This window comes from Somniosus microcephalus, chromosome 8, assembly GCF_052327205.1.
Source record: "Somniosus microcephalus isolate GS21.2 chromosome 8, FLI_Smic_1.0, whole genome shotgun sequence".
Taxonomy (NCBI): Eukaryota; Metazoa; Chordata; class Chondrichthyes; order Squaliformes; family Somniosidae; genus Somniosus; species Somniosus microcephalus.
This window is the reverse complement of record NC_140994.1, coordinates 19,267,384-19,291,049: the sequence shown is the minus strand read 5'-3', so window position 1 is coordinate 19,291,049 and position 23,666 is coordinate 19,267,384. Positions and strand designations below refer to the sequence as shown.

The window sequence follows — 23,666 nt, the reverse complement described above, 5'->3', positions numbered from 1 at the left end:
TGTTTGGGACGGGTGGCAAAGGCTCCTCTTTGGAATAGGTGACATAGGTGTCATAATGGCATCCCGATGCCTCCCATGTCATTGCCTGTAATTACGCCGATACAGCACCAGATCATAACAACTTATATAATGGCTGCCCAGGGTTGCTAGGTGCTAACCTATACATGGAATGAAGTTTAAAGGGTCTGGTGTGCCGTGAAGATTCATTCAGCACTTTTAAGGCCGCTGCTGCTTCAAGTTTCTAACAGCACTCTGAGGTCAGTCTATCTCATCCAGTTGCAGAATAAAGCTCCCTCCACTTGGCCCCAACAATGTGCATTTGCCTAAAGCTCAGAAAGGCAACTCCAAATGCAATTATAATGTTTTAAACCAGCCCTTCCTGTCACACGGTAGCAGAGCAATAACCACCAACAAAATTGATGTTCCAGTTCTTCACAATCGCTTCGCAAGCCTAGAAGTGACAGGAAATAGTTGCAAGGCACGCCTACATCATCTAACACTCATTTTCAGTGACATAAATATTATTGGAGAAGCATTTTACATGTGATGTATTTGTTAAAGTCATTGTTAGTGCCAAGAGGAAACGTTAACAGATATGAGGAACTTACCAGACTCATGCCAGTACTGGTAAATTCTGTTTAGTTTTTTAATAACTTATTCCTCTAAATCACATTCCAATGCATTCTCATGGTTTAAACAGATTATATTTTACGCTTGAGGGTCAGCTACACAATATAATCACACCTGTGCAACTCACGAGTTATGACATCATCCTCATGGGTGAAATATAGATTATTCCACACTTCTCCATACCAGATATGCGGCAACACATCCAGTGTAAAAGTCTCCGAGACCAATACACGCCTGTCCCAGCTTTTTTTCCCCAAGTGCAGTTTGCTTTCACTACTTTGTCCACTGACGTTGTGTGGGCTTTGCGGCTGAATTAAATTGAACATGTTTGCGTCATAAGCACGCACAGACATGGAGGGAGTGCAGCGAAGATTCACCAGACTGATACCTGGGATGGCAGGAATGACGTATGAGGAGAGATTGGGTCGATTGGGCTTATCCTCGCTGGAGTTTAGAAGAATGAGAGGGGATCTCATTGAAACTTATAAAATTCTAACAGGACTAGACAGACTAGATGCAGGAAGGATGTTCCCGATGGCAGGGGAGTCCAGAACCAGGGGTCACAGTCTAAAGAGAAGGGGTAAGCCATTTAGGACAGAGATGAGGAGGAATTTCTTCACCCAGAGAATGGTGAATCTGTGGAATTCTCTACCACAGAAGGCAGTTGAGGCCAATTCATTAAATATATTCAAATGTGAGAAGTCACACAACACCAGGTTATAGTCCAACAGCTTTATTTGAAATCACAAGCTTTCGGAGCGCTGCTCCTTCGTCAGGTGAAGTGAAGAGATGCATATAGGCACAGCATATATAGTCAGAGAACACTGCCAGATGATTACAGGTAATCTTTCTAACTGCCCTTTATCCCACCTCAGCAGAGAGATAATCACAGCAATCAAAGGTGTGGATGGTTTCCAAACAGGTCAGTCAGGAAAACATTACATCAAAGAACAATGAGGTGGGGTCACCAGGGGTCAAATGTTGCAGATGCTGGTGTCTGTATGAAAAACCAGAAGCAAACAAAGAACAATTTAAAAAAAAGATTTTTTTTGCTGGAAATCACAGCAGGTTCGGCCGCATCTGTGTAGAGAGAACAAGCCAATGACGACTCGAGTCTGGATGACTCTACGTCAGGTGGGGTTACATGTAGCGTGACATGAACCCAAGATCCCGGTTGAGGCCGTCCTCATGAGTGCGGAACTTGGCTATCAGTTTCTGCTCGACGATTTTGCGTTGTCGTGTGTCTCGAAGGCCGCCTTGGAGAATGCTTACCCGAAGATCGGAGGCTGAATGTCCTTGACTGCTGAAGTGTTCCCCGACTGGGAGGGAACACTCCTGCCTGGCGATTGTTGTGCGGTGTCCGTTCATCCGTTGTCGCAGTGTCTGCATGGTCTCGCCGATGTACCATGCTCCGGGGCATCCTTTCCTGCAATGTATGAGGTAGACAATGTTGGCCGAGTCACATGAGTATGTACCATGTACCTGGTTGGTGGTGTCCTCACATGTGATGATGGTATCTGTGTTGATGATCTGGCATGTCTTGCAGAGGTTACCGTGGCAGGGTTGTGTGGTGTCGTGATCGCTGTTCTCTTGAAAGCTGGGTAATTTGCTGCGAACGATGGTCTGTTGGGTGGCCACCACTACTCGCCTTCAAACAGCCGCCTAACCTCAAACAGACCATCTGCAGCAAATTACCCAGCTTTCAGGAGAACAGCGACCATGACACCACACAACCCTGCCACGGCAACCTCTGTAAGACATGCCAGATTATCAACACAGATACCATCATCACATGTGAGGACACCACCCACCAGGTACATGGTACATACTCATGTGACTCGGCCAACGTTGTCTACCTCATACGTTGCAGGAAAGGATGCCCCGGAGCATGGTACATCAGCGAGACCATGCAGACACTGCGACAACGGATGAACGGACACCGCACAACAATCACCAGGCAGGAGTGTTCCCTCCCAGTCGGGGAACACTTCAGCAGTCAAGGACATTCAGCCTCCGATCTTCGGGTAAGCATTCTCCAAGGCGGCCTTTGAGACACACGACAACGCAAAATCGTCGAGCAGAAACTGATAGCCAAGTTCCGCACTCATGAGGACGGCCTCAACCGGGATCTTGGGTTCATGTCACGCTACATGTAACCCCACCTGACGTAGAGTCATCCAGACTCGAGTCGTCATTGGCTTGTTCTCTCTACACAGATGCGGCTGGACCTGCTGTGATTTCCAGCAAAAAAAATCTTTTTTTTTTCATTGTTCTTTGTTTGTTTTTTGTTTTTCATACAGACCCCAGCATCTGCAACATTTGACCCCTGGTGACCCCACCTCATTGTTCTTTGATGTAATGTTTTCCTGACTGACCTGTTTGGAAACCATCCACACCTTTGATTGCTGTGATTATCTCTCTGCTGAGGTGGGATAAAGGGCAGTTAGAAAGATTACCTGTAATCATCTGGCAGTGTTCTCTGACTATATATGCTGTGCCTATATGCATCTCTTCACTTCACCTGACGAAGGAGCAGTGCTCCGAAAGCTTGTGATTTCAAATAAAGCTGTTGGACTATAACCTGGTGTTGTGTGACTTCTCACATTTGTCCACCCCAGTCCAACACCGGCATCTCCACATCACAAATATATTCAAGAAGGAGTTAGATATATTTCTTAAGGCTAAAGGGATCAAGGGCTATGGGGAGAAAGCAGGGACAGGGCACTGAATTTGGATGATCAGCCATGATCTCATTAAATGGCGGAGCAGGCTCGAGGGGCCGAATGGCCTACTCCTGCTCCTATCTTCTATGTTTCTATGTTTCAGACAGAAGAGAGCTACTGCTGTTAATCAGAAAGAGTTCAAAACATTAAATGAAGGCAAAAATGCAAGAAGTAAAATTAAAATCACCTCAAGCTTTCGCCACCTGTGAACATTCATTGGATTTTCCAACTCCTCCTCAAGGGCCCTGCACCGTGTCCGTTCCTTCAGAAGTTCTTTCTGTACATGGTAAACCTCACGCCTGCACAGCAAACACAAAGCACATCACACTCTTTGCCTTGTTGTTACAAAATTTACCTTCAATTCCATCTGTCCACCTCACAAACAAAAGCACCTATTGTCCTGGTAGAGCCACCAACACGCGGCATACAAGTCCTGCTCTGTCGGCATTTATACTGAAGATAAATAAACCGGTCTTTGCAAATCTGCCTGTAGCAGAGACCCAGTTTTTTGCAAGGTCTCCTGATCTGCTACCAGTTGCTGGAGCTCCAGGGACTGGCCAGTAAATATACCGAGTTGGATTTAGCACGTCTGCGTGTTGTCGCAGTGTTGCGCGGAACTGGACTGGTTTCGCTGTGACATAGATCAACGAGCCCAAAACCTGATGACATCATTACTTAGCACATGTGCAGTGGCTGAAGTGTCAAGAGTCACTTGCACATGTGTACACTCAGGATGTTTACACTTTGGCAGAAAGCCGAGATGGAAACTAGCTCCATATAAAATATAACCATGTAGATTGCTTTCCTGAGAACCAAACCAAGAACCCACTGCAGTACAAAAGCACCTTAATATTACAATTCAACAAATTCCTCTATAAAAGTTAATCACACCGCATATAATTTATAGTCTCTATATAATCTATGCAAATATAGCGAATCTCTTCATGCAATTTATTCAGTCAGTAAATATTCTTCATAATTGCTATACAAGGACAGTGAATATCACAATATAGTTTGCACAAGGACAGTAAATCTGCATGTAATTTGTGCAAGGATAGAAAATATTCCTTTATACTTGCTACACAAGGGCAGTGAACATCCATATAATCCATGCAAGGATAATGTGTTGCTATGTGTCAGCTGTGGCTCAGTGGATAGCATTTTCGCCTCTGAGCCAGAAGGTTGTGGGATCAAGTCCCACTCGAAAGACTTGAGCACAAAAATCTAGGTTGACACTCCCAGTGCAGCACTGAGGGAGTTATTAGCAGGTGCCGTCATTCAGATGAGACGTTAAACCGAGGCCCCGTCTGATCTCTCAGGTGGACGTAAAAGATCCAACGGCACTATTTCAAAGAAGAGCAGGGGAGTTATCCCCGGTGTCCTGGCCAATATTTATCCCTCAATCAACATCACTAAAGCAGATTATCTGGTCATTATCACATTGCTGTTTGTGGGAGCTTGCTGTGTGCAAATTGGCTGCCGCATTTCCCACATTACAACAGTGACTACACTTCAAAAAGTACTTCATTGGCTGTAAAGTGCTTTGGGACGTCATGAAAGGCGCTATAGAAATGCAAGTCTTTCTTTTACCAGTCAGTTTCTTTGATTTTTTGTTAATCCCTATTTTCATTCAATGCATTTTCCTTTTTTAAAGAAAATTTGTTTTTGGGATGTGGACAATGCTGCATTTATTGGCCATCCCATCTGTGTGTGAGCAGTATCTTCCAGTGCTGAGAGCAGTGTGGTGTAACTTTCAACATCACCCCCCCGCCAGCAACCCCTCCCCCACCCCCACCCCCACCCAGCCTTCAGAGGGTAACCACCTCATCGCCACTGAGCATCATTCCAAAGAGTCAACCAAGAGTGCACAGAAACCCTAAGGGCTAAAAATTCGGTTCCGCCACGCCAGGTCTTCAGCGCCCGAAATTTAACGCACGCCCGGATTCCCCTAGCGCCCGCCTGAAATTCAGTAGCACCGCCCCAAGACGGCGGCGGGTGCTATTGCAGGGTTTGGACGCCTCGTTTGGGGCGAAGACTGTCAGTTTCCGCCGCCCAGCTGCCGCTGCGGCAACCGATGCGGTGCGGCAGGCTGGGGTACTGCAGGCCTCCTCCTTCTCTTAAGGAGGAGCTGCCTGCAGCCGTGAGATCGCCGATGGAATCCCCCGGCAAATGAGCCCGGCACCACGGAGAAGTGCCGGGCTCGCGGAAGTCACACACCAATGCCGCGGAGGGGTGGTGCAGGAGTCCGGGGAGGGAGCTGCGGCCAGGCGGCCGCTGGAAAAGCGGCCGGCCGCCGCTCCACCTTTATGCGCCGGCCTTTCGGAGCTGCAACGCACCGTTTTGCAAACGCTGTTTGCGGCTGCGATGGGCGAGGCGGCCGCAACTCAATTTGGCCATCGGGACGGTTTATCATTGGAACCGGGGCGCTGCGCACACCAATGACGTCATCGGTGCCGGCGCAGCGCTAACGGCTAACGCCGATGTTAGGGACGAACTCAATTTCGGGCGTTAAAAACTTACGGCGCAAACCCACTCTATAGCCAAAAAGTGGGCGCAAACGCAACTGAATTTCTAGGCCTAAATGTTTCCACTCCTGAGAACTGCACTGACACAGGTGCTGCCATAGGCACTGTCCCATAAACCTTCAGGTAATTTGTCATATGTCACACTTTGACCTTCAAAGACATCAGGTGAGCTTCTATATCAAAGGAATTGACCACTGCAGTGGTTCTGAGCACCAACATGAGCTATTTGATGAAAAGAAAAGGCATTTTCTTAAAGGCTACCTTGCAAACTACCGCCTCATCTCCAACCTCCCTTTCCTCTCCAAAGTCCTTGAACGTGTTGTCGCGTCCCAAATCCGTGCCCATCTTTCCCGCAATTCTGCGTTTGAATCCCAATCAGGTTTCCGCCCTTGCCACAGTACCGAAACGGTTCTCATTAAAGTCACAAATGACATCCTTTGCGACTGTGACAAAGGTAAACTATCCCTCCTCGTCCTTCTTGACTTGTCTGCAGCCTTTGACATGGTTGACCACCCCATCCTTCTCCAACGCCTCTCCACCGCCGTCCAGCTGGGTGGGACAGCACTCAGCTGGTTCCATTCTTTATCTAATCATAGCCAGAGAATCACCTGCAATGGATTCTCTTCCTGCTCCCGTATCGTTACCTCAGGTGTCCCTCAAGGATCTATCCTTGGCCCCCTCCTATTTCTCATCTACACGTTGCCCCTTGGCGACATCATCCGAAAGCACAGCGTCAGTTTCCACATGTACGCTGACGACACCCAGCTCGACCTCACCACCACTGCTCTCGACACCTCCAGTGCCTCTAAATTGTCAGACTGCTTGACTGACATCCAGTTCTAGATGAGCAGAAATTTTCTCCAATTAAATATTGGGAAGACCGAAGCCATTGTTTTCGGTCCCCGCCACAAACTCTGTTCCCTGGCCACTGACTCCATCCCTCTCCCTAACATCTGTCTGAGGCGGAACCACACTGTTCGCAACCTTGGTGTCATATTTGACCCTGAAATGAGCTTCCGACCACATATCAGCAGCATAACTAAGACCGCCTATTTCCACCACCGTAACATCACCCATCTCCGCCCTTGCCTCAGCTCATCCGCTGCTGAAACCCTCATCCATGCCTTTGTTACCTCCAGACTTGACTATTCCAACACACTCCTGGCTGGCCTCCCACATTCTACCCTACATAAACTTGAGGTCATCCAAAGCTCGGCTGCCCATGTCCTAACTCGCACCAAGTCCCGTTCACCCATCACGCCTGTGCTCGCTGACCTACACTGGCTCCTGTTTAAGCTACGCCTCAATTTAAAAATTCTCATCCTTGTTTTCAAATCCCCCCATGGCCTCACCTCTCCCTATCTCTGTAATCTCCTTCAGCCCCACAACCTTCCCCCTCAACTCCGCCTCCCCCCCACCCCCCACCCCGAGATACCTGCGCTCCTCTAATTCTGCCCTCTTGAGCATCACTGATTATAATCGCTCAACCATTGGTGGCCGTGCCTTCTGGAATTCCCTGCTTTTGGTCACCTGCCCTAATTTCTCCTTATGTAGCTTGGTGTCAATTTTTTTGTCTTATAATACTCCTGTGAAGCACCTTGGGACATTTTTACTACGTTAAAGGTGCTATATAAATACAAGTTGCTGTTGTATAAATAACCTCTGAAGAAGAGTACAACTACAGTGACTCAATTTACTCATACAACCTGCACACTCTGCCACTCGCTCACTAGATGTCAGCTTGGCTCCCTCTCTCTTCTGAGTCAAAAGGACATGGGTTCAAGCCCTTAATCACGTAATCTAGGATGACACTTCCATACAGTACTGAGGGCAGTGCTGCATTGTCACAGGTTGCGACATTAAACTGAGGCCCCATCTGCCACAAAAGGTCCCCTGACACCAATGCTCCCTGTAATTTTTTGGGGGCCACGCGGACCCTTTAACGGGCTGCGTGGCTAATTCCAAATTCCACGCATGCGCGTTTTTTTTCCAATTTACAAGCCGGCTCACCGGCTGCACGGGACCCCTGGAGCGCTACGCAGCCACGCAGCTTAAAGAAAACATTGCCTGACACTATTAGCCCAGTGTCCTGGCTAACACATATCCCTCAACCAACCCCCCACCAAAACGGATTAGCTTGGCCATTGCTCTTTGTGGGACCTTAGAGTGCACAAATTGGCTGCTGTGTTTGACGCTATAATAGTGACCACATCAAGGCAGTTCATTGGCCGTGAAGCATTTTGAAATAGCATGAGGACATAAAAGGTGCTATATAAATGCAGGTTCTTTCTTTTTGGAAAAGCCTTTTTGCTTTACTACCCCTCTCTTCCTTCAAACGGTTCCTCTATACTGAGCTCTTTGACTGTAAGTTGAGTTAATTTCTCCTCTGCTTCCTGCTCAATCTCCAACTCTCCTTCTGTAAAGTGCCTTGGGACATTTTGTTCTACGTAAATCTAAGCTGTTTGTTTATTAAATTTTACATTACAGTTTTGTCCAGCTGCCACATGACAAGATATCTATATTTGTGAGGGATTAATAGAAATCACATTCTCAAATGGTCAGCGATGACCACTGTTTCCATTCAGTGGGTTCATGCCACTTTTTCTAATATTTCAAATGAATCCTCATTTTTGCGGATAAAATCTCTCACTGCACTCTACTATTTTTAACAGGCAATTTATTTTGAACAAATGCTCAGTTTTACTGTTAATCCTTTTGGAATTCCTGGGTTGGTTTATTTGGAACATGCAGATGACATATGGAGCTGCAGATGCATCGCACTAGGCTTCTGCTGTCGAAACTGCATGCTAAAAATGGATTTGCAAAAAGCGTCCAGGATTTGTACCAATTACTGAATGCGTAGTTGTAATTCAACAAGCGCTTGCTGCAGCATTTGTCGTGCCAACTGTGTTTCGTGCCTGTTTACTTGATATGGCAAGGATTTAAAAATCTATGGTGGAGGAGGACAGAGGACTGGAGCTTCCATTTGTTAATGCGGTACATTTTCTCGAAAAGTTCCCGTTGAAATACCAAGCGCTGGTTGCAACTGGGCTCTGTAAAAATGTACTCTGACTCAGGTATTTAAATGAAGTAATAAGGGTCTTGATTGAGTTAACAGAGAGGGTGGATGAGGGCAGTGCAGTTGATGTCGTGTTTATGGACTTTCAAAAGGTGTTTGAATAAAGTTTGATAATAGGCTTGTTAGCAAAATCGAAGCCCCTGGCAAAAAACGGGCAGGAGCAGCATGGATACAATAAGGGATGGAAAACAGCGTTGTGGTGAATGGCTGTTTTTCAGACTGGAGGGAGGTACACAGTGGAGTTCCCCATGGTTCAGTACAGGGACCACTGCTGTTTTTGATACACATTAATGACTTGGACTTGGGGGTTACAGGACGCAATTTCGAAATTTGCAGATGACACGAAACTTGAAGTCTAGTAAACAGTGAGGAGGATAGTGATAGACTTCAAGAGGACGTAGACAGGCTGGTGGAATGGAAGGACAACATGGCAGATGAAATTCAATGTAGAAAAGTGTGAGGTAATACATTTTGGTAGGAAGAATGAGAGAAATAATACATGCTAAATGGTAATTTTTAAAAAGGGGTGCAAGAACAGAGAGACCTGGGGGTGCTTGTCCACAAATCTTTTAAGGTGGCAGGACAGGTTAACAAAGCAGTTAATAAAGCATATGGGATCCTAGGTTTATAAATAGAGGCAGAGAGTACAAAAGCCAGGAAATTATGCTAAACCCATATAAAACACTAGTTCGGCCACAGCTGCAGTTTTGTGTCTAATTCTGGGCACCACACTTTAGGGAGGATGTGAAGGCTTTGGAGAGGGTACAGAGGAGATTTACTAAAATGGTTCCAGGGATGAGGGATTACAGTTGTGTGGAGAGACTGGAGGAGCTGGGGTTGTTGTCCTTGGAGCAGAGAAGGTGATTTGATAGAGGTGTTTAAAATCATGGCGGGTTTGGATAGAGTAAATAAAGAGAAACTGTTTCCAGTGACTGAAGGGTCGATAACCAGAGGGCACAGATTTAAGGTGATTGCCAAAAGAACCAGAGGCGACATGAGGGAAAACTTTTTTACGCAATGTGTGGTTAGGGTTTGGAATGCACTGCCTGATAGGGTGGTGCATACAGATTCAATAGTAGTCTTCAAAAGGGAATTGGATAAATACTTGAAGGAGAAAAAATTACAGGGATATGGGGAAAGAGCGGGGAGTGGGACTAACTGGATTGCTCTTCGAAAGAGCCAGCGCAGACTTGATGGGCCGAATGGCCTCCTTAAGAACATAAGAAATAGGAGCAGGAGTAGGCCAATCGGCCCCTCGAGCCTGCTCCGCCATTCAATAAGATCATGGCTGATCTGATCCTAACCGCCAATCTACTATCACAGAACCATCTCCTGAATCTAACAGAATTAGACACATGAAATAGGAGCAGGATCAGGCTACACGGCCCCCGGGCCTGCTCCGCTACCCACAGGGCCATGTCCGATCCGAACCTAGACTCATGTCCAAATTCCTGCCTGCTCCCCGTAACCCTTAATTCCCTTTACTTCTAGGAAACTGTCTATTTCTGTTTTAAATTTATGTAATGATGTAGCTTCTACAGCTTTTTGGGGCAGCATATTCCATGGACCTACCACCCTCTTCATCTCAGTTTTGAAAGAGCAGCCCCTTATTCGAAGACTATGCCCCCTAGTTCTAGTTTCACCCATCATCGGGAACATCCTCCCCGCATCCACCCGATCCAACCCCTTCACAATCTTATATGTTTCAATAAGATCGCCTCTCATTCTTCTGAACTCCAATGAGTAGAGTCCCAATCTACTCAACCTCTCCTCATATGTCCATCCCCCCATCCCCGGGATTAACCGAGTGAACCTTCTTTGTACTGACTCGAGAGCAAGTATGTCTTTTCTTAAGTATGGACACCAAAACTGTACGCAGTATTCCAGGTGCGGTCTCACCAATACCTTGTACAACTGAAGCAATACCTCCCTATTTTTATATTCTATCCCCCTAGCAATGAAAGCCAACATTCCATTGGCCTTCTTAATCACTTGCTGCATCTGCATACTAACCTTTTGAGTTTCGTGCACCAGGACCCCCAGATCCCTTTGTACTTCAGTACTTTCCAGTTTCTTGCCATTAAGATAATAACTTGCTCTACGATTTTTCCTGCCAAAGTGCATAACCTCACACTTTCCAGTATTGTACTCCATCTGCCAAATCTCTGCCCACTTACTTAGCCTGTCTATGTCCCCTTGCAGGTTTTTTATGTCCTCCTCACTCACTACTTTCCCTCCCATCTTAGTATCATCTGCAAACTTTGATATGTTACACTCGGTCCCCTCCTCCAAATCGTTAATATAGATTGTAAAGAGTTGGGGACCCAGCACTGACCCCTGCGGAACACCACTAGTTACTGATTGCCAGTCTGAGAATGAACCATTTATCCCAACTCTCTGCCTTCTGTTAGATAGCCAATCCTCTATCCATGCCAGAATATTACCCCCAATCCCGTGATTTTTTATCTTAAGCAATAATCTTTTGTGTGGCACCTTGTCAAATGCCTTTTGGAAGTCTAAATACACTACGTCCACTGGTTCCCCTTTATCCACCCTATATGTTACTTCCTCAAAGAACTCCAGCAAATTTGTCAAACATGACTTCCCCTTCATAAAACCATGCTGACTTTGTCCTATTAAATTATGATTATCCAAATGTCCTGTTACTGTCTCCTTAATAATGGACTCCAAAATTTTACCTACCACAGATGTTAGGCTAACCGGTCTATAGTTTCCAGCCTTCTGTGTACTGCCCTTTTTAAATAAGGGTGTTACATTAGCAGTTTTCCAGTCTGCCGGGACCTTTGCTGAGTCCAGGGAGTTTTGGAAAATTATTACTAATGCATCCACAATCCCTACCGCCACTTCCCTCAAGACCCTAGGATGTAAGCCATCAGGTCCAGGTGATTTATCCGCCTTGAGTCCCATTATTTTACCGAGTACCACGTCCTTAGTGATTTTGATCGTGTTTAGCTCCTCCCCTCCTATAGCCCCCTGTTTGTCCAGTGTTGGGATATTCTTAGTGTCCTCTACTGTAAAGACTGATACAAAATATTCATTCAGTGTTTTTGCCATCTCCATATTTCCCACCATTAATTTCCCAGTCTCATCCTCTAAGGGACCAACATTTACTTTAGCCACCCTTTTTCTTTTTATATAACTATAAAAACTCTTACTATCTGTTTTTATATTTTTTGCTAATTTACTTTCATAATCTATCTTCCCTTTCTTAATCAATCTTTTTGTTATTTTTTGCTGTCTTTTAAAGTTTCCCCAATCCTCTATCCTCCCACTAGATTTGGCGACCTTATATGCCCTTGTTTTTAGTCGAATACTATCCTTAATTTCTTTACTTAGCCACGGATGGCTGTCTTTTCTTTTACACCCTTTTCTTCTCAGTGGAATATTTTTTTTTTGGAAGTTGTAAAATAACTCCTTAAATGTACACCACTGATCATGTATCGTCTTACCCTTTAATCTATTTTCCCAATCCACTCTACTCAATTCTGCTCTCATACCTTCATAGTCTCCTTTATTCAAGCTTAGCACGCTTGTTTGAGATCCAACCTTCTCACCCTCTAATTGAATATGGAATTCAACCATGTTATGTGCTGTACTATTCTATGATTTTAAGGGTCGACCTACTGCACTGGCAATGTAGGCCAACACTAAAATGTTATAATATAATCCTAACCTTTTATTTGTAATGATAACACTAGTGATTACTACACTGGTGTGATTACTTCAGTGATAAATCATTCAGTTCACTGCGCTGATAAGAAACATATTATTATTCAATTGTGGGTGGCACTTGTGACTTTTAGCTCTAGGGCATGTAAAGTAAATCCAAAAACAACTAGCATTTATATAGCAACTTTCAAATAGCAAAAAGTCCCAAGGCACTTCACAAAGCGGGACTCAACACTGCAGGAGTTTGGCAGCAGGGCTGGTAAAGTGACCAAAGGCATGATTGGCAGTAAGTTTTGATAATGCTTTTGGAATTGGGGTGAGATGTACAAAGAGGAGGATTTTAGGAAGAACATTCAAGAATTCTGTCTGAAGGTCCTGATGATAAAACCGATGGAGAGCACAGATCTTTCAATCAATGAGCTAGTGGAGGTCAGTGAGGACAGGGCGATAAGTGAGATAGGATGTAAACAGCAGAGATCTGGATGAGTTAAAGGAAAGTAAGTTGGCTCCCAGGTTGGCAGCTCCCTACTGAGCTCCTCCCCTTTATAACTGTATCCATGGCCATCCATTGCCATCCTTTCTCCCTTTCCACTCAGTCTCCTCCCCCCATTACTAAAGATCCAACAATAATTAAAATCTGAAGGAATGAAACTCCACATTTGTAAAAGTTAATTTTCAGTGCCAGAGAGGCTGTTTGCCAGTAATTAAGCCTTAACACGCCGCTAAAAGGGTATTTACACTGGAATACCCAAGCTCTAACTTTTTCTGACGAGTTTAGTTTGTATATATCAGGTAAGTAGAGCGACGTCACACCGTTCAATGTATTTCAATGGGGAGTCTCTTGATGAGATACCGTTATCGCGCAGCTTTTGGAGGAGCAGGGCATCTCGGACAGCAGCTTCCTGATTTCCGTGTATAACTGCGCGTGTGCGGTTGCCGGAAGATGCTATCCGATTTCCACGCCGTTAGCCTCTCCGTTTCCACTGTAAAATCCGGCCCACTGGAGAAATAACAGATAAAAATACAAGTCCCAAAGGATGTGTGAATGCTTAAAACAAGAATAGCAGAGGAGGAGGAAAGCACTGACAAACTGGCAAAGTGGAACAGGTTCCAGTGGCCCGGTAGTGTGGTGGAAGATAATGGCAGGTAGGCCATCCCGCTGACTCCATCCCAATAGTAGATCCCCACCCCAAGCACCAACCTCCTCCATCTCTGGAAGTGCTGATACACCATCCTAGATTACCAGCAGCTGTTGTCAGAGAGAAAATGGGAGCTGTGGTAGTCTGAAGTTGTTGAAGTCAACGTTAAGACAAAATGCCTGGTAGAAAGAGGAGGTGGTGTTCCTTGAGCTTCTTTGCAACAGTGTAGAAGGCCAAGGACAGAGTGGGAGTAGGACGGAGCTTTAAAGTGGCAAGCCGGTCATTCACTCATGCAAAGAGTGGAGGAACATGTTGCTTTGCGATGAAAAAAATAACCGTCTCGTGACAAAAGAAAACTATTTCTGTTCAGTCTCCAATTTCCTGCATTTCATCTCTTTTTCGTTGTGCTGTGAAAGAGGGGGAAGAATTAAAATTCATAAGATGGCAAAACAAAAAGGAAATGGCAGACAGAAATAGGTAAGGCTGCTGCCAGAGCGTTACCAGAGGTGCGATGACTGAAATATAATGAAAGGTAAGGTGAACGGTCAGTTAGTGGCAATTGTTGCCGGCATTACTTACGTCACAATATGACTAAATTGTGACATCACGAAATAGGTGAAACAAAATGACTGTCTCAATTTCTTTGATATGTAGACACCAGAATATTTAAATACCCACAGTAAATGGCAATGTAAAAGTTGCAGTCATAAAGATCTGTGTGTCGGGACAAATTACGCAATGGATTTACAGCACTTTAATGCAAAAGTGCATGGGAAGACCATTCAAAGTAGTTTTTGAGTGCAAACTAAAATAAACAAGTGCCTTCCCAAGGCACTGTGATGTGCAGAATGATAGTGACACAGGCTCTCCATTCACAGAACAATAAACAGCTAGAAACTGAACACAAAAAAAGCGCAAATTGAAATTTTATACAACAACACCATCTGGCCTGCCAGTCAAAACATAAAGAGAGAGACAGAGAGGGCGAAAGGGTTAGTGAGCATAAAAATTGTTTCTGTGAAACTTAATTCTTCAACTATTTGAAAAGCTTTAGAAATTATTCAGAACATCTGCCGTCAAACATGGCAATATTTGAGCTGATTAACCGAGAGTTTGCTCATACACAACATAAGGCCAATCGAACGGCTCCAGTAAATTTGCAAAATTGCCCTGCCATCAGTTACCACTTTCCTTTCGTATCTGCAACACATTCAGGATGAGTTTTCTTTTTCTCTTAATGGCGTCCCGCCAGTAAGTAAGGATTGATTTATTGAATATGGCAGAAGTGTCTACTTGCATTAAAAAGTTATCGAGAACAGTTAGAACCAATTTTGCGCTGAGAAACAAGACTTCACACAACAGACTGCAGTTGCAGCCGGAGTTCATGAATTAGGAGAGGGGGGAAGGAAAGAAAAAAAGAAAGGGCTTGCTTATGATGTTCAATATTTATGCTGACAGTAAGTACATCAGCTGAGATTTCTACTGGATATTTAGATATTGCATTTTATCACAAACTGTTCAGTTCCCCTAGAGAATATTAAACAGCTTGTAAAAATTCAGTCCAATTTATTCTAATTTTGCTTGTCGTGCTTTTATACATTTCATTTGATTCAAATTATTGAGATCAGTGGCCATATTTCAGTGCAGTTTCTATTAAGGTAGAGCTATGGCGCAGGTGGAGAGCGTTGAGGGCGCAGTTATACTGCCACTTTTGCGTCACTGTAAAGTAGCTCCTGCTTCCCAGCGATGCAAAAAATGACCATAGTCGGGTCCTGATCTGCATCTATAGGGGAGCAGAGTGAGACCTCTCCATGGATGGCCATTTAATCACTTGGGCTTGACATCACGGGGAGTATAGTAGTCAATTCTGGTTTAAAACGTGCTGAAGGAGTCTCTTGCACCCCAGGTCACATTATAACCTTACACAGAATTGTTTTATAATGTGTTGTGAAAATGCCGACAGTCCCGCCCGTGGTCAACAATTTCAGATCATAACCTCAGCCCCTATTACACATTTTTTCTTGTAATTTTTCCACTCCTTTCCCCCCCTTTCCTTTTGTTTCTCTCTCACACCTGGCAGCTATCTCTTGCCCTGCCAGTACACTTTACACCTAATCTCAGCCTATTACCATCTCGTCTAGCTCTTTTGTTTCTTTCACTTCTTTTGTCCGATCGCAGCCCTGCCTTTTTCGATCTATTTTCTTTTCTTTCCAGTTTTGAAGAAGGGTTTCGACCCGAAACGTCAACTCTAATTTCTCTCCACGGAGGTTGCCTGACCTGCTGAGTTTTTCCAGCATTTTCTGTTGTTATGTCTGAAAACACTTGATTTACCAGCGTAGAGTGCTTCACAGTTCAATTCAGAGCCACGTGATACGAACATACGAAAAATGACAGATAGGTAAAGACCCTCTGGTCCATCCAGGCTATCCCACACAATTGTGATACCCACAATATATACACGCTCCACGCCCCAAAACCATGTGATCTCCTGATAGAAACAAAGAAGTACCAGGCTGGAATTGCTACCATAGCAGTAGCTATAGTTTAAACGCAGCCAGATTTTGAGACGTTTTAAGGATATCAAAGCCATGGAGCAGGTACAGAAGAGCTTCACTAAGATGATACCAGGGATGGGAGGCATTGGCTAGAGAAACTGTGGTTCTTTTCATTAGAAGGAGGTCTAATAGAGGTGTTCAAAATTATGACAGGTTTTGATAAAGTAAAACGATTTCCATTGGTCAGTGAGCCGGTAACTAGAGGTCATCACCAAAAGATTGAATGGAAGGGGTTTTTTTGCACAGAGGGTTGTTAGGGCTTTGAATGCCTTTACAAAAACAATGATGGAAGTATAATCCATATTGGCTTTCACAAGGGAAGAGTTATGGCGGGATTTCGGGAAACCTCCTGTGGAAGTTGTACCTCTCTGATCCACAATGAATCAACAGCTCTCTGCCAATAGCTTAGTAATGTAAATTGATTGCATTGTGTGCTACTAAATTGGACAAACAGGAAGGTTCCAGGTTCGATTCATGAGCTGTGCTGTTGGCTGATCTCAACTGGATCTCAAGAGGGACCTGGGTGTCCTTGGACTCAAAGCACAGAAAGTCAACATGCAGGTATAGCAAGCAATTAGGAAAGCAAATGGTATGTTACCCTTTATTACAAAAGGATTGGAATATAACAGTAAAGACATCTTACTACTGGAAACTTTCGATTTACCGGCACCTAAATAACCGGAAATCTCGGTTAACCGGCAAAATTCAGGAGTAGGTTCAGGTAAGTTTTACTTCATATTGTACTTGCCTTCCTCGATCTGTTGCTGTGCAAGGGTGTGGCTGCAGCTGTTGCTAAGCTACAGAGACGCTTGGAACTTGTGGCCATTGTTCTGAACCTGTTGCTAAGCAACAGGGTTTGTTGCTTTATACGGAGCTCTCATCTCTCCGTATCTTTTACTATAGCTTTCGGTTATCCGGAATTTTTGATGAACCGGCACCACGTCGGTCCCGTCGGTGCCGGATAAAAAAAAGTTTCTTGTACAATTAAATAGGGCCTTGGTGAGACCACACCCCAAGAACTGTGTACAGTTTTGGTCTCCTTACCCTACTTGCATTAGAGGGAGTGCAACAAAGACTGATTCCTGGGATGGGGGAATTGTCCTATGAGAGATTGAGTAGGTTTGTGCTATATTCCCTAGAGTTTAGAAGAATGAGAGGTGATCTCATTGAAATGTATAACATTTTTAAGGGGCTTGACAGGTTAGATGCTGGGAGGGTGTTTCCCCTGACTGGAGAGTCTAGAACCAGGGGTCACAGTCTCAGGATAAGGGGTCGGCCATTTAGGACTGAGATGAGGAGAAATTTCTTCACTCAATGGGTTGTGAATCTTTGGAATTCTCTATCCCAGAGGGCTGTGGAGGCTCAGTCGTTGAGTATATTCAAGACAGAGATCAATAGATTTTTGGATACTAAGGGAATCAATGGATATGGGGATAGTGCAGGAAGGTGGAGTTGAGGTAGAAGATCAGCCATGATCTTACTGAATGGCGGAGCAGGCTCGAAGGGCCAAATGGCCGACTCCTGCTCCGATTTCTCATGTTTTTATGAAAGAGTAGTGGTGCTGAGGCTACAAATGGCCTCAGTGTTCCTGGGCTAACAAGAGGAAAACAAAAAAACTTTGTTAGCATTCCCAATCCTAATTGCTATCTACCTGCTGGAAAGTTTGTACGTGTCGGCATCAGGTGGGAACGGGATCAGCGTCTGGTGTGATGCCCTCTATTCACTGGCATCCACCGCCGAGGCTCACACACGAAGAATGGTCACTTGGATGAGGTACTGGCAGGTTGGTAGAGCTTGGGGAACCATACACCAGCAGGAGAAGAGGAAGAACTTTGTTTGTTCCTTTTTAAATTTAAACAAAAACCACTACGGGTATGGATGTGTAGTGGTTATGTTACTGGACTGGACAACCCAGAAGCCTGAACTAATAAACCAGAGAATGTTAGTTCAAACCCCACCATGGCAGTTTGAGAATTTGGAAACAGTTTTTTTTTTTAAATGTTAATAAAAAGCTGGTATCAAGTGACCATGAAGCTGGCGGATTGTTGCAAAAACCCAACTGGTTCACTACTGTCCTTTAGGGAAGGAAACCTGCCCTCCTTACCCGGGCCGGCCTATATGCGAGTCCAATCCCGCACCAATGTGACCGACGCTTAACTGCTCTCTGGTGGCCTTAGAGCTGGGCAATAAATGCTTGTGACGCTAAGTCCCAATAATGATTCTCTTTGTAGAATTCCATCACAAGCAAGTTTTACCTGAGGTCATCCAGATTAGAAACGCTCTTGCTGAGGATGCTTTTCTCCCGTCTTAGTTTTCTGATCTCCACTCGGAGGAGCCGGATATCATCCACCCGTTGTCTGTATTGTATCTCGCCTTTATTTAGCATGGACTGCTGAATCTTGATCTTCTCATACAGCAGTGCCAGCTCATCATTGCGGCGCACGAGTTGAGTGCCCAAAATGTCTCTCTCACTGATAACCTGGCAAGGATGTTAGGAAAAAAAAAAGTTAATTATAGAAACAACATGTGAACATGACAGTACAGTGAAATCTTGTTCCACCGGTGAAGAGGGTGAGCAGAAATCAATCTCTGAGTTGCAAAAGCTTCAGAGCTTAAAAAAACCCAAGGAAGGCTTCTCTGCAATTACAGGCACATAATATGCTTAATGGTCCTTAATGTTTGCTAATAGGAATATAATGGGATAATTATGAACCTATAAATTAAGACTCTGCTTGGAAAATATTGGACAAAATTGATTTCAGATAATCACAAGCTGTTATTTTAACAAACAGAAGAAAGAAACTGTTTGCCCAAAACGTACTTGCTACAGTTAACTACCACAAGCACCAACTTCCAATCTGGGATGCGTTTACACTATGACTGCAGCATCGGTGCAAAATATAACCGCTCCACACTGAAGCTGCAGTTATACTGAAGAGCAACATCTTGCAGTTATGTATCACCTTTAATGTAGAAAAATGACCCAAGGCCCTTCGCAGAAGCATATTCAGATAAAATTGTACACCGCGCCAAAGAAGGAGGGTGGCGACTAAAAGCTTGATCAATGAGGTGGGTTCTTAAGGAGGGTCTTAAAGGAGAAGACAGGGCAAGGAGAGGCAGCAAGGTTTAGGGAGGGAATTCCAGGACCTGGGGCCTACACGGATGAAGGAATGGCGACCAATGGTGAAGCGAAGGGTGCGGGAAATGGCCAAGAAGGCCAGAGTCAGAGGAACACAGAGTTCTCAGAGGGTTTGGGAGGAAATTTAGAAGAGGTGGCAGGAGACCCTGGGCCAGCAGTGGACTGAATGTTTCCTAGTTTTGTAACCATTAACAATCAGGGATGAATTTCCCTCCGAGGTGGATTTGTCACCGGAGGAAGGTCAGCCTGCCACTATTTTGTTGTTTGGTAGGAGAAGACCTAGTAGCTTTCTTACGCTCAATAATGGTCCCTAACAGTCACTGGGTGAAAGCCTTGGTCCAGTCCATGGCCTTCATTTAAACATTTTCTGAAGTCTTTAGGGGCATTTATTTCTTTTAACTGGTCCTCCTCATTTTTGTGGTGCTACCAGACAACGGCGTGTTTTCCTGGGCAGCAGCCGTGAGCTTCCCTGGTGCTAAAAGAGCTTACTCTGCGTAACTAAACGGCACTGATCCAGGAAATCGGGCCAAAATTATTGCAGGGTCGCCCACCTCAGAGGGAAAATCATTCCTGAATGTTAATGGTCACAAAGCTAGGAACATTCAGCGAGGACTCCATTCCGCTGATATCCAGTGACCCCCCTACTGGAAGTCCACACGTTGGGTCAAGGCAGGATCATACAAGGGTACATTTTATGATGTGCACATCCAGCACAGAGTTGCGCACACCGTGAAAACATATTAATGGGCCAGAAATTCGGGTCCCCACGGGTGAGTACGCGCTGTGTACTCACCCGTAGGGCCAACGGAAGTGCCGGTTTTGCGCGTGCACTGGAAACCTGAACTTCCGTTCCCTTGAAGGAAGGGGTTCGAGGGTCAAACGCGTGCACCGGAGAGGCAGTGCGTAGACCTGGAACTTCCGATTTTTTTACAGGTTTCTCCGTGAGGGTAAGTCCCTAGCAGCTGCGCGCAGAAAAAGCAGGCACAAGGCCTGCTTTTAACAAGGCAAGAGATTAATTAAGTAAAATTAAAACACTTTTTCCACAGGTTTATCATTTTAAAATACTTTAAAGAAAGGTAAGTTTATTTTTAGCCCCGTTAAAAACTTTAATATATTTTTTCAGAATTTAAAATTTTTGTTTAAAATAGTTAATTTATGTAATTTATAGTTATTTTAAAAATGTGATTTAAAAAAAAAATTATTTGAAGTTTTACTTAGGTTTTGGGGCTGATCGCTATTCAAAGATTTAACAGGTTGTCCTGTCAAATCTATGAATAGAGATTCCCTGCTCCGATTGGCTCCCCATGGCCCATGTGATCCCAGGGGATGCATCGAACTAACTGCGTCCCTGGGATACACGAGCACTGCACGCCGGCAGCTGGAGGAGGCCCAGGAGCGGAATCCCACGCGGGCCCACAGCACAACGGCAGGCGCGCTATGTAAGTGCAGGTCCTGGGCTTGCGCCCGCGGGAAGCCTCCAACCCGAATTTCTGGCCCATTGGACACTTGGGCGCAGAATAAAAATTGTGGGACGTGCACATCAGACTTCCCAATTCAAGCTCCCAGCAAGCGAGGTTAAAGATGTACAAGAACAATAGCATTTGGACCTAGAACTACCCTGGAAATTAACACTAAAACACAGAAAATGAACAAAACTGCTGATGCAATAAGAAAAGCATACTGGTGACTAACAACTACCATGTAGACAGCCTCAGCACTGAAGTAAATATTTGCATTTACATAGTGCTTATTTACATTTTTGAGACTCTCAAATTGCAGCACACACGAATTCATTTTAGAGTGGAGTGACTTAATTGTCTTGTAATCCCATGTGACATACCTGGTCCAGCTCTTTCTTTTGTCGAATCCTCTCTGTGTCAGCCTCATCAATAATCCTCAGCAGCTTTCTTTCCTCCGTCTCCTGATTTTCAATGAAAATCCTGGTGTCCTGGGCCTGTTGTTTCATCTTCTGCAGTTCAATCTGCGGGTAGGAAAGAACGAGAGGAACGTCTTGAAATAGTTGGAATCGCGTGCCACACCAGGAAGTAGAATAACCAATAGTTTGAAAATTCACAGATCCTGAATGCAGTCCAATGGAAGAGAAGCTTTACAACATGTCCCCCATAATATCATTAATCAAATCAAATCAAATCAAATCAACTTTTATTGTCATTGTTAGTGCAGTACAACGAAATGTAGGCTTGCGGCTCCCGAGAGTGTACATTTGGATTAAGACATTTAAACATTCAACATACATTATACATCAGGAACACAGTAATGACTTGGGGTGCAGTTCTGCCCAATGACAGACTAGTAACTGATGTACTACCACCAAATCTGCTCCCACCACAATCCCAATTTTTCCCTAAACAGTGTACAGTAAGCAGAAAACGAATTATAGGCTCCATGGAACTGAATTTCCACAATACAATTGTTTTGATCAGTTAGCATTTCCAAGCTGGTTTTCCCTGTGAATTTATTATCAAAAGAAGGCAGGAATCAAAGGCACAGTCATTTATTTTTAATGTTTTTTTTAGAAGTGTATTTTTTTGTCTAACATTATCTAATGTCAATGTTGAGAAATAGAATTTCCCATCTTGGCCACTCAGGATCAGCATTAAAGATTCCCATATATGCATACATCACAAAATGAACATTATTGGATAGATATCTTTTTTGGGGGGGCGGGGTGAGTGGGGGAGCAATACGCACTCCTGGCATGCAAAGCTCTGTGCTGATAGTAAATTTCATTCAAGGTCGCTATTTCCAACAAATTGTGGAATGAAATTAGTGCAGAGTTATCGTCAGCTATGTAGATCACACCCACTCGGCGCTGGGTTCAGACTGCTGAAATTCCTTTCGCATACAGCAGCAGAGAGGAGCCCAACATCATGTTGAGTGGAATCAAACACAGATTCCCAGAAGTGAAAAGCAAATGTGCTAACATTGCCTGGGAGGCTTTTTAGGATTTTCTTTTTTAATACAGAATCCATCTTCTCTCTGAATGTTTCCTTTTCCCTCAGAACTTACCATTCATCTCCTTTTAGCCATGAGCACTAGGTAATCTGATGGACCATTGTCTACTAGAGAGTTGGTGAAGCTCATCTGACCAGAAAATAGGTCAACAAGGGACCGGGAAGATAAATGATCCAGCCCGTCAACTGTGACCTATTCTCGGTTCGAATCAACAACACAAGAAAGCATGTCTTAACTCTATCCGCATCTGGCTAGAAACAAACATGCTAGCCCCTTCGATCACACCAAACTGCTTTCAACTGGACATTTTCTCTTCGTAATTGAAAATAACTTTGTCGTCTGCATCTCCTGCACTATTGGCCTTTGCTTCTGGCATTTCATGTAGAAGTGCCATACAAGAACCAATACCAATGAAATACTAAATAATTGCCATTGACTATAGCGGTGGTGGATACAAAACTAAGTCATACTCCTTTTTCTTGATACTGAAATACATAGGGCAGGATTTTCATTCAGGAGTCGGGTTGGAGGCGGGACTACAACTTTCGGGGTTGTAGTCCCGCCTCCATCGAGATGCGGCCAATCCACGCGATTTTAACTTGATTGACCTTGTTGAGCCCGCCCAGCGGGCTCAGCAGGCCAATTAAGGGCCACCCGGCAACAGGTGACGTCACAGACTGAAATTTCATCTGTCAAGAGTTTTTGACAGATGAAATATCAGCGTTTCACAGCTGTTTGAAGCTGTCAAACACTGACAGTCTTACTTCTAACATGAGTCCTTCTCCACAGACTCAGTTAGAAATCTCTCCTGCACAGAAAGCTGCAGGCTGTCACTTTTGACAATTCGCAGCCATTCTGCTTTCTGTGCCAGTGAGATGATAAGACTCCCGAGACCTAAAGGAAGGAAGGCTGAAAAGGTAAGAAAAGGTATGTAAAGCTTATTTAATCACTTTAGACACACCAAACACACTTACCTTTGCACTCATGCACACATCACTCACCTGAACACCGACATCTCGACCCCTCCAAGTCCTTCAACCCGACGGCCCGACTCCTCTAACTTGGCGTGGTTTGGAGCCGTCGGGAATCCCACACTTCAACCTTAAAAATAGGGATTAGGCTAAAAACTGCCTGTTAACAAGCAGTTAACAGGCAGTTAATTGGCACTAATCCCTTCCCGCCTCGGGTAGGCGGCTGCCCGCCTCCTTTG

General features: G+C 44.6%; 1 protein-coding gene across 1 annotated transcript in view; it reads right to left on the bottom strand.

Moving 5' to 3' along the window:
* Positions 1–23,666, bottom strand: part of cfap58 (cilia and flagella associated protein 58) — a 304,094-nt gene that overhangs the window by 174,136 nt on the left and 106,292 nt on the right. The window contains exons 12-14 of the mRNA XM_085994322.1: positions 21,321–21,461; positions 18,597–18,820; positions 3,541–3,652 (exon numbers count right to left, since the gene is read on the bottom strand). Of these exons, the coding sequence (XP_085850448.1) occupies positions 3,541–3,652; positions 18,597–18,820; positions 21,321–21,461 (477 nt within the window). The remainder of the gene's footprint in view (positions 1–3,540; positions 3,653–18,596; positions 18,821–21,320; positions 21,462–23,666) is intronic.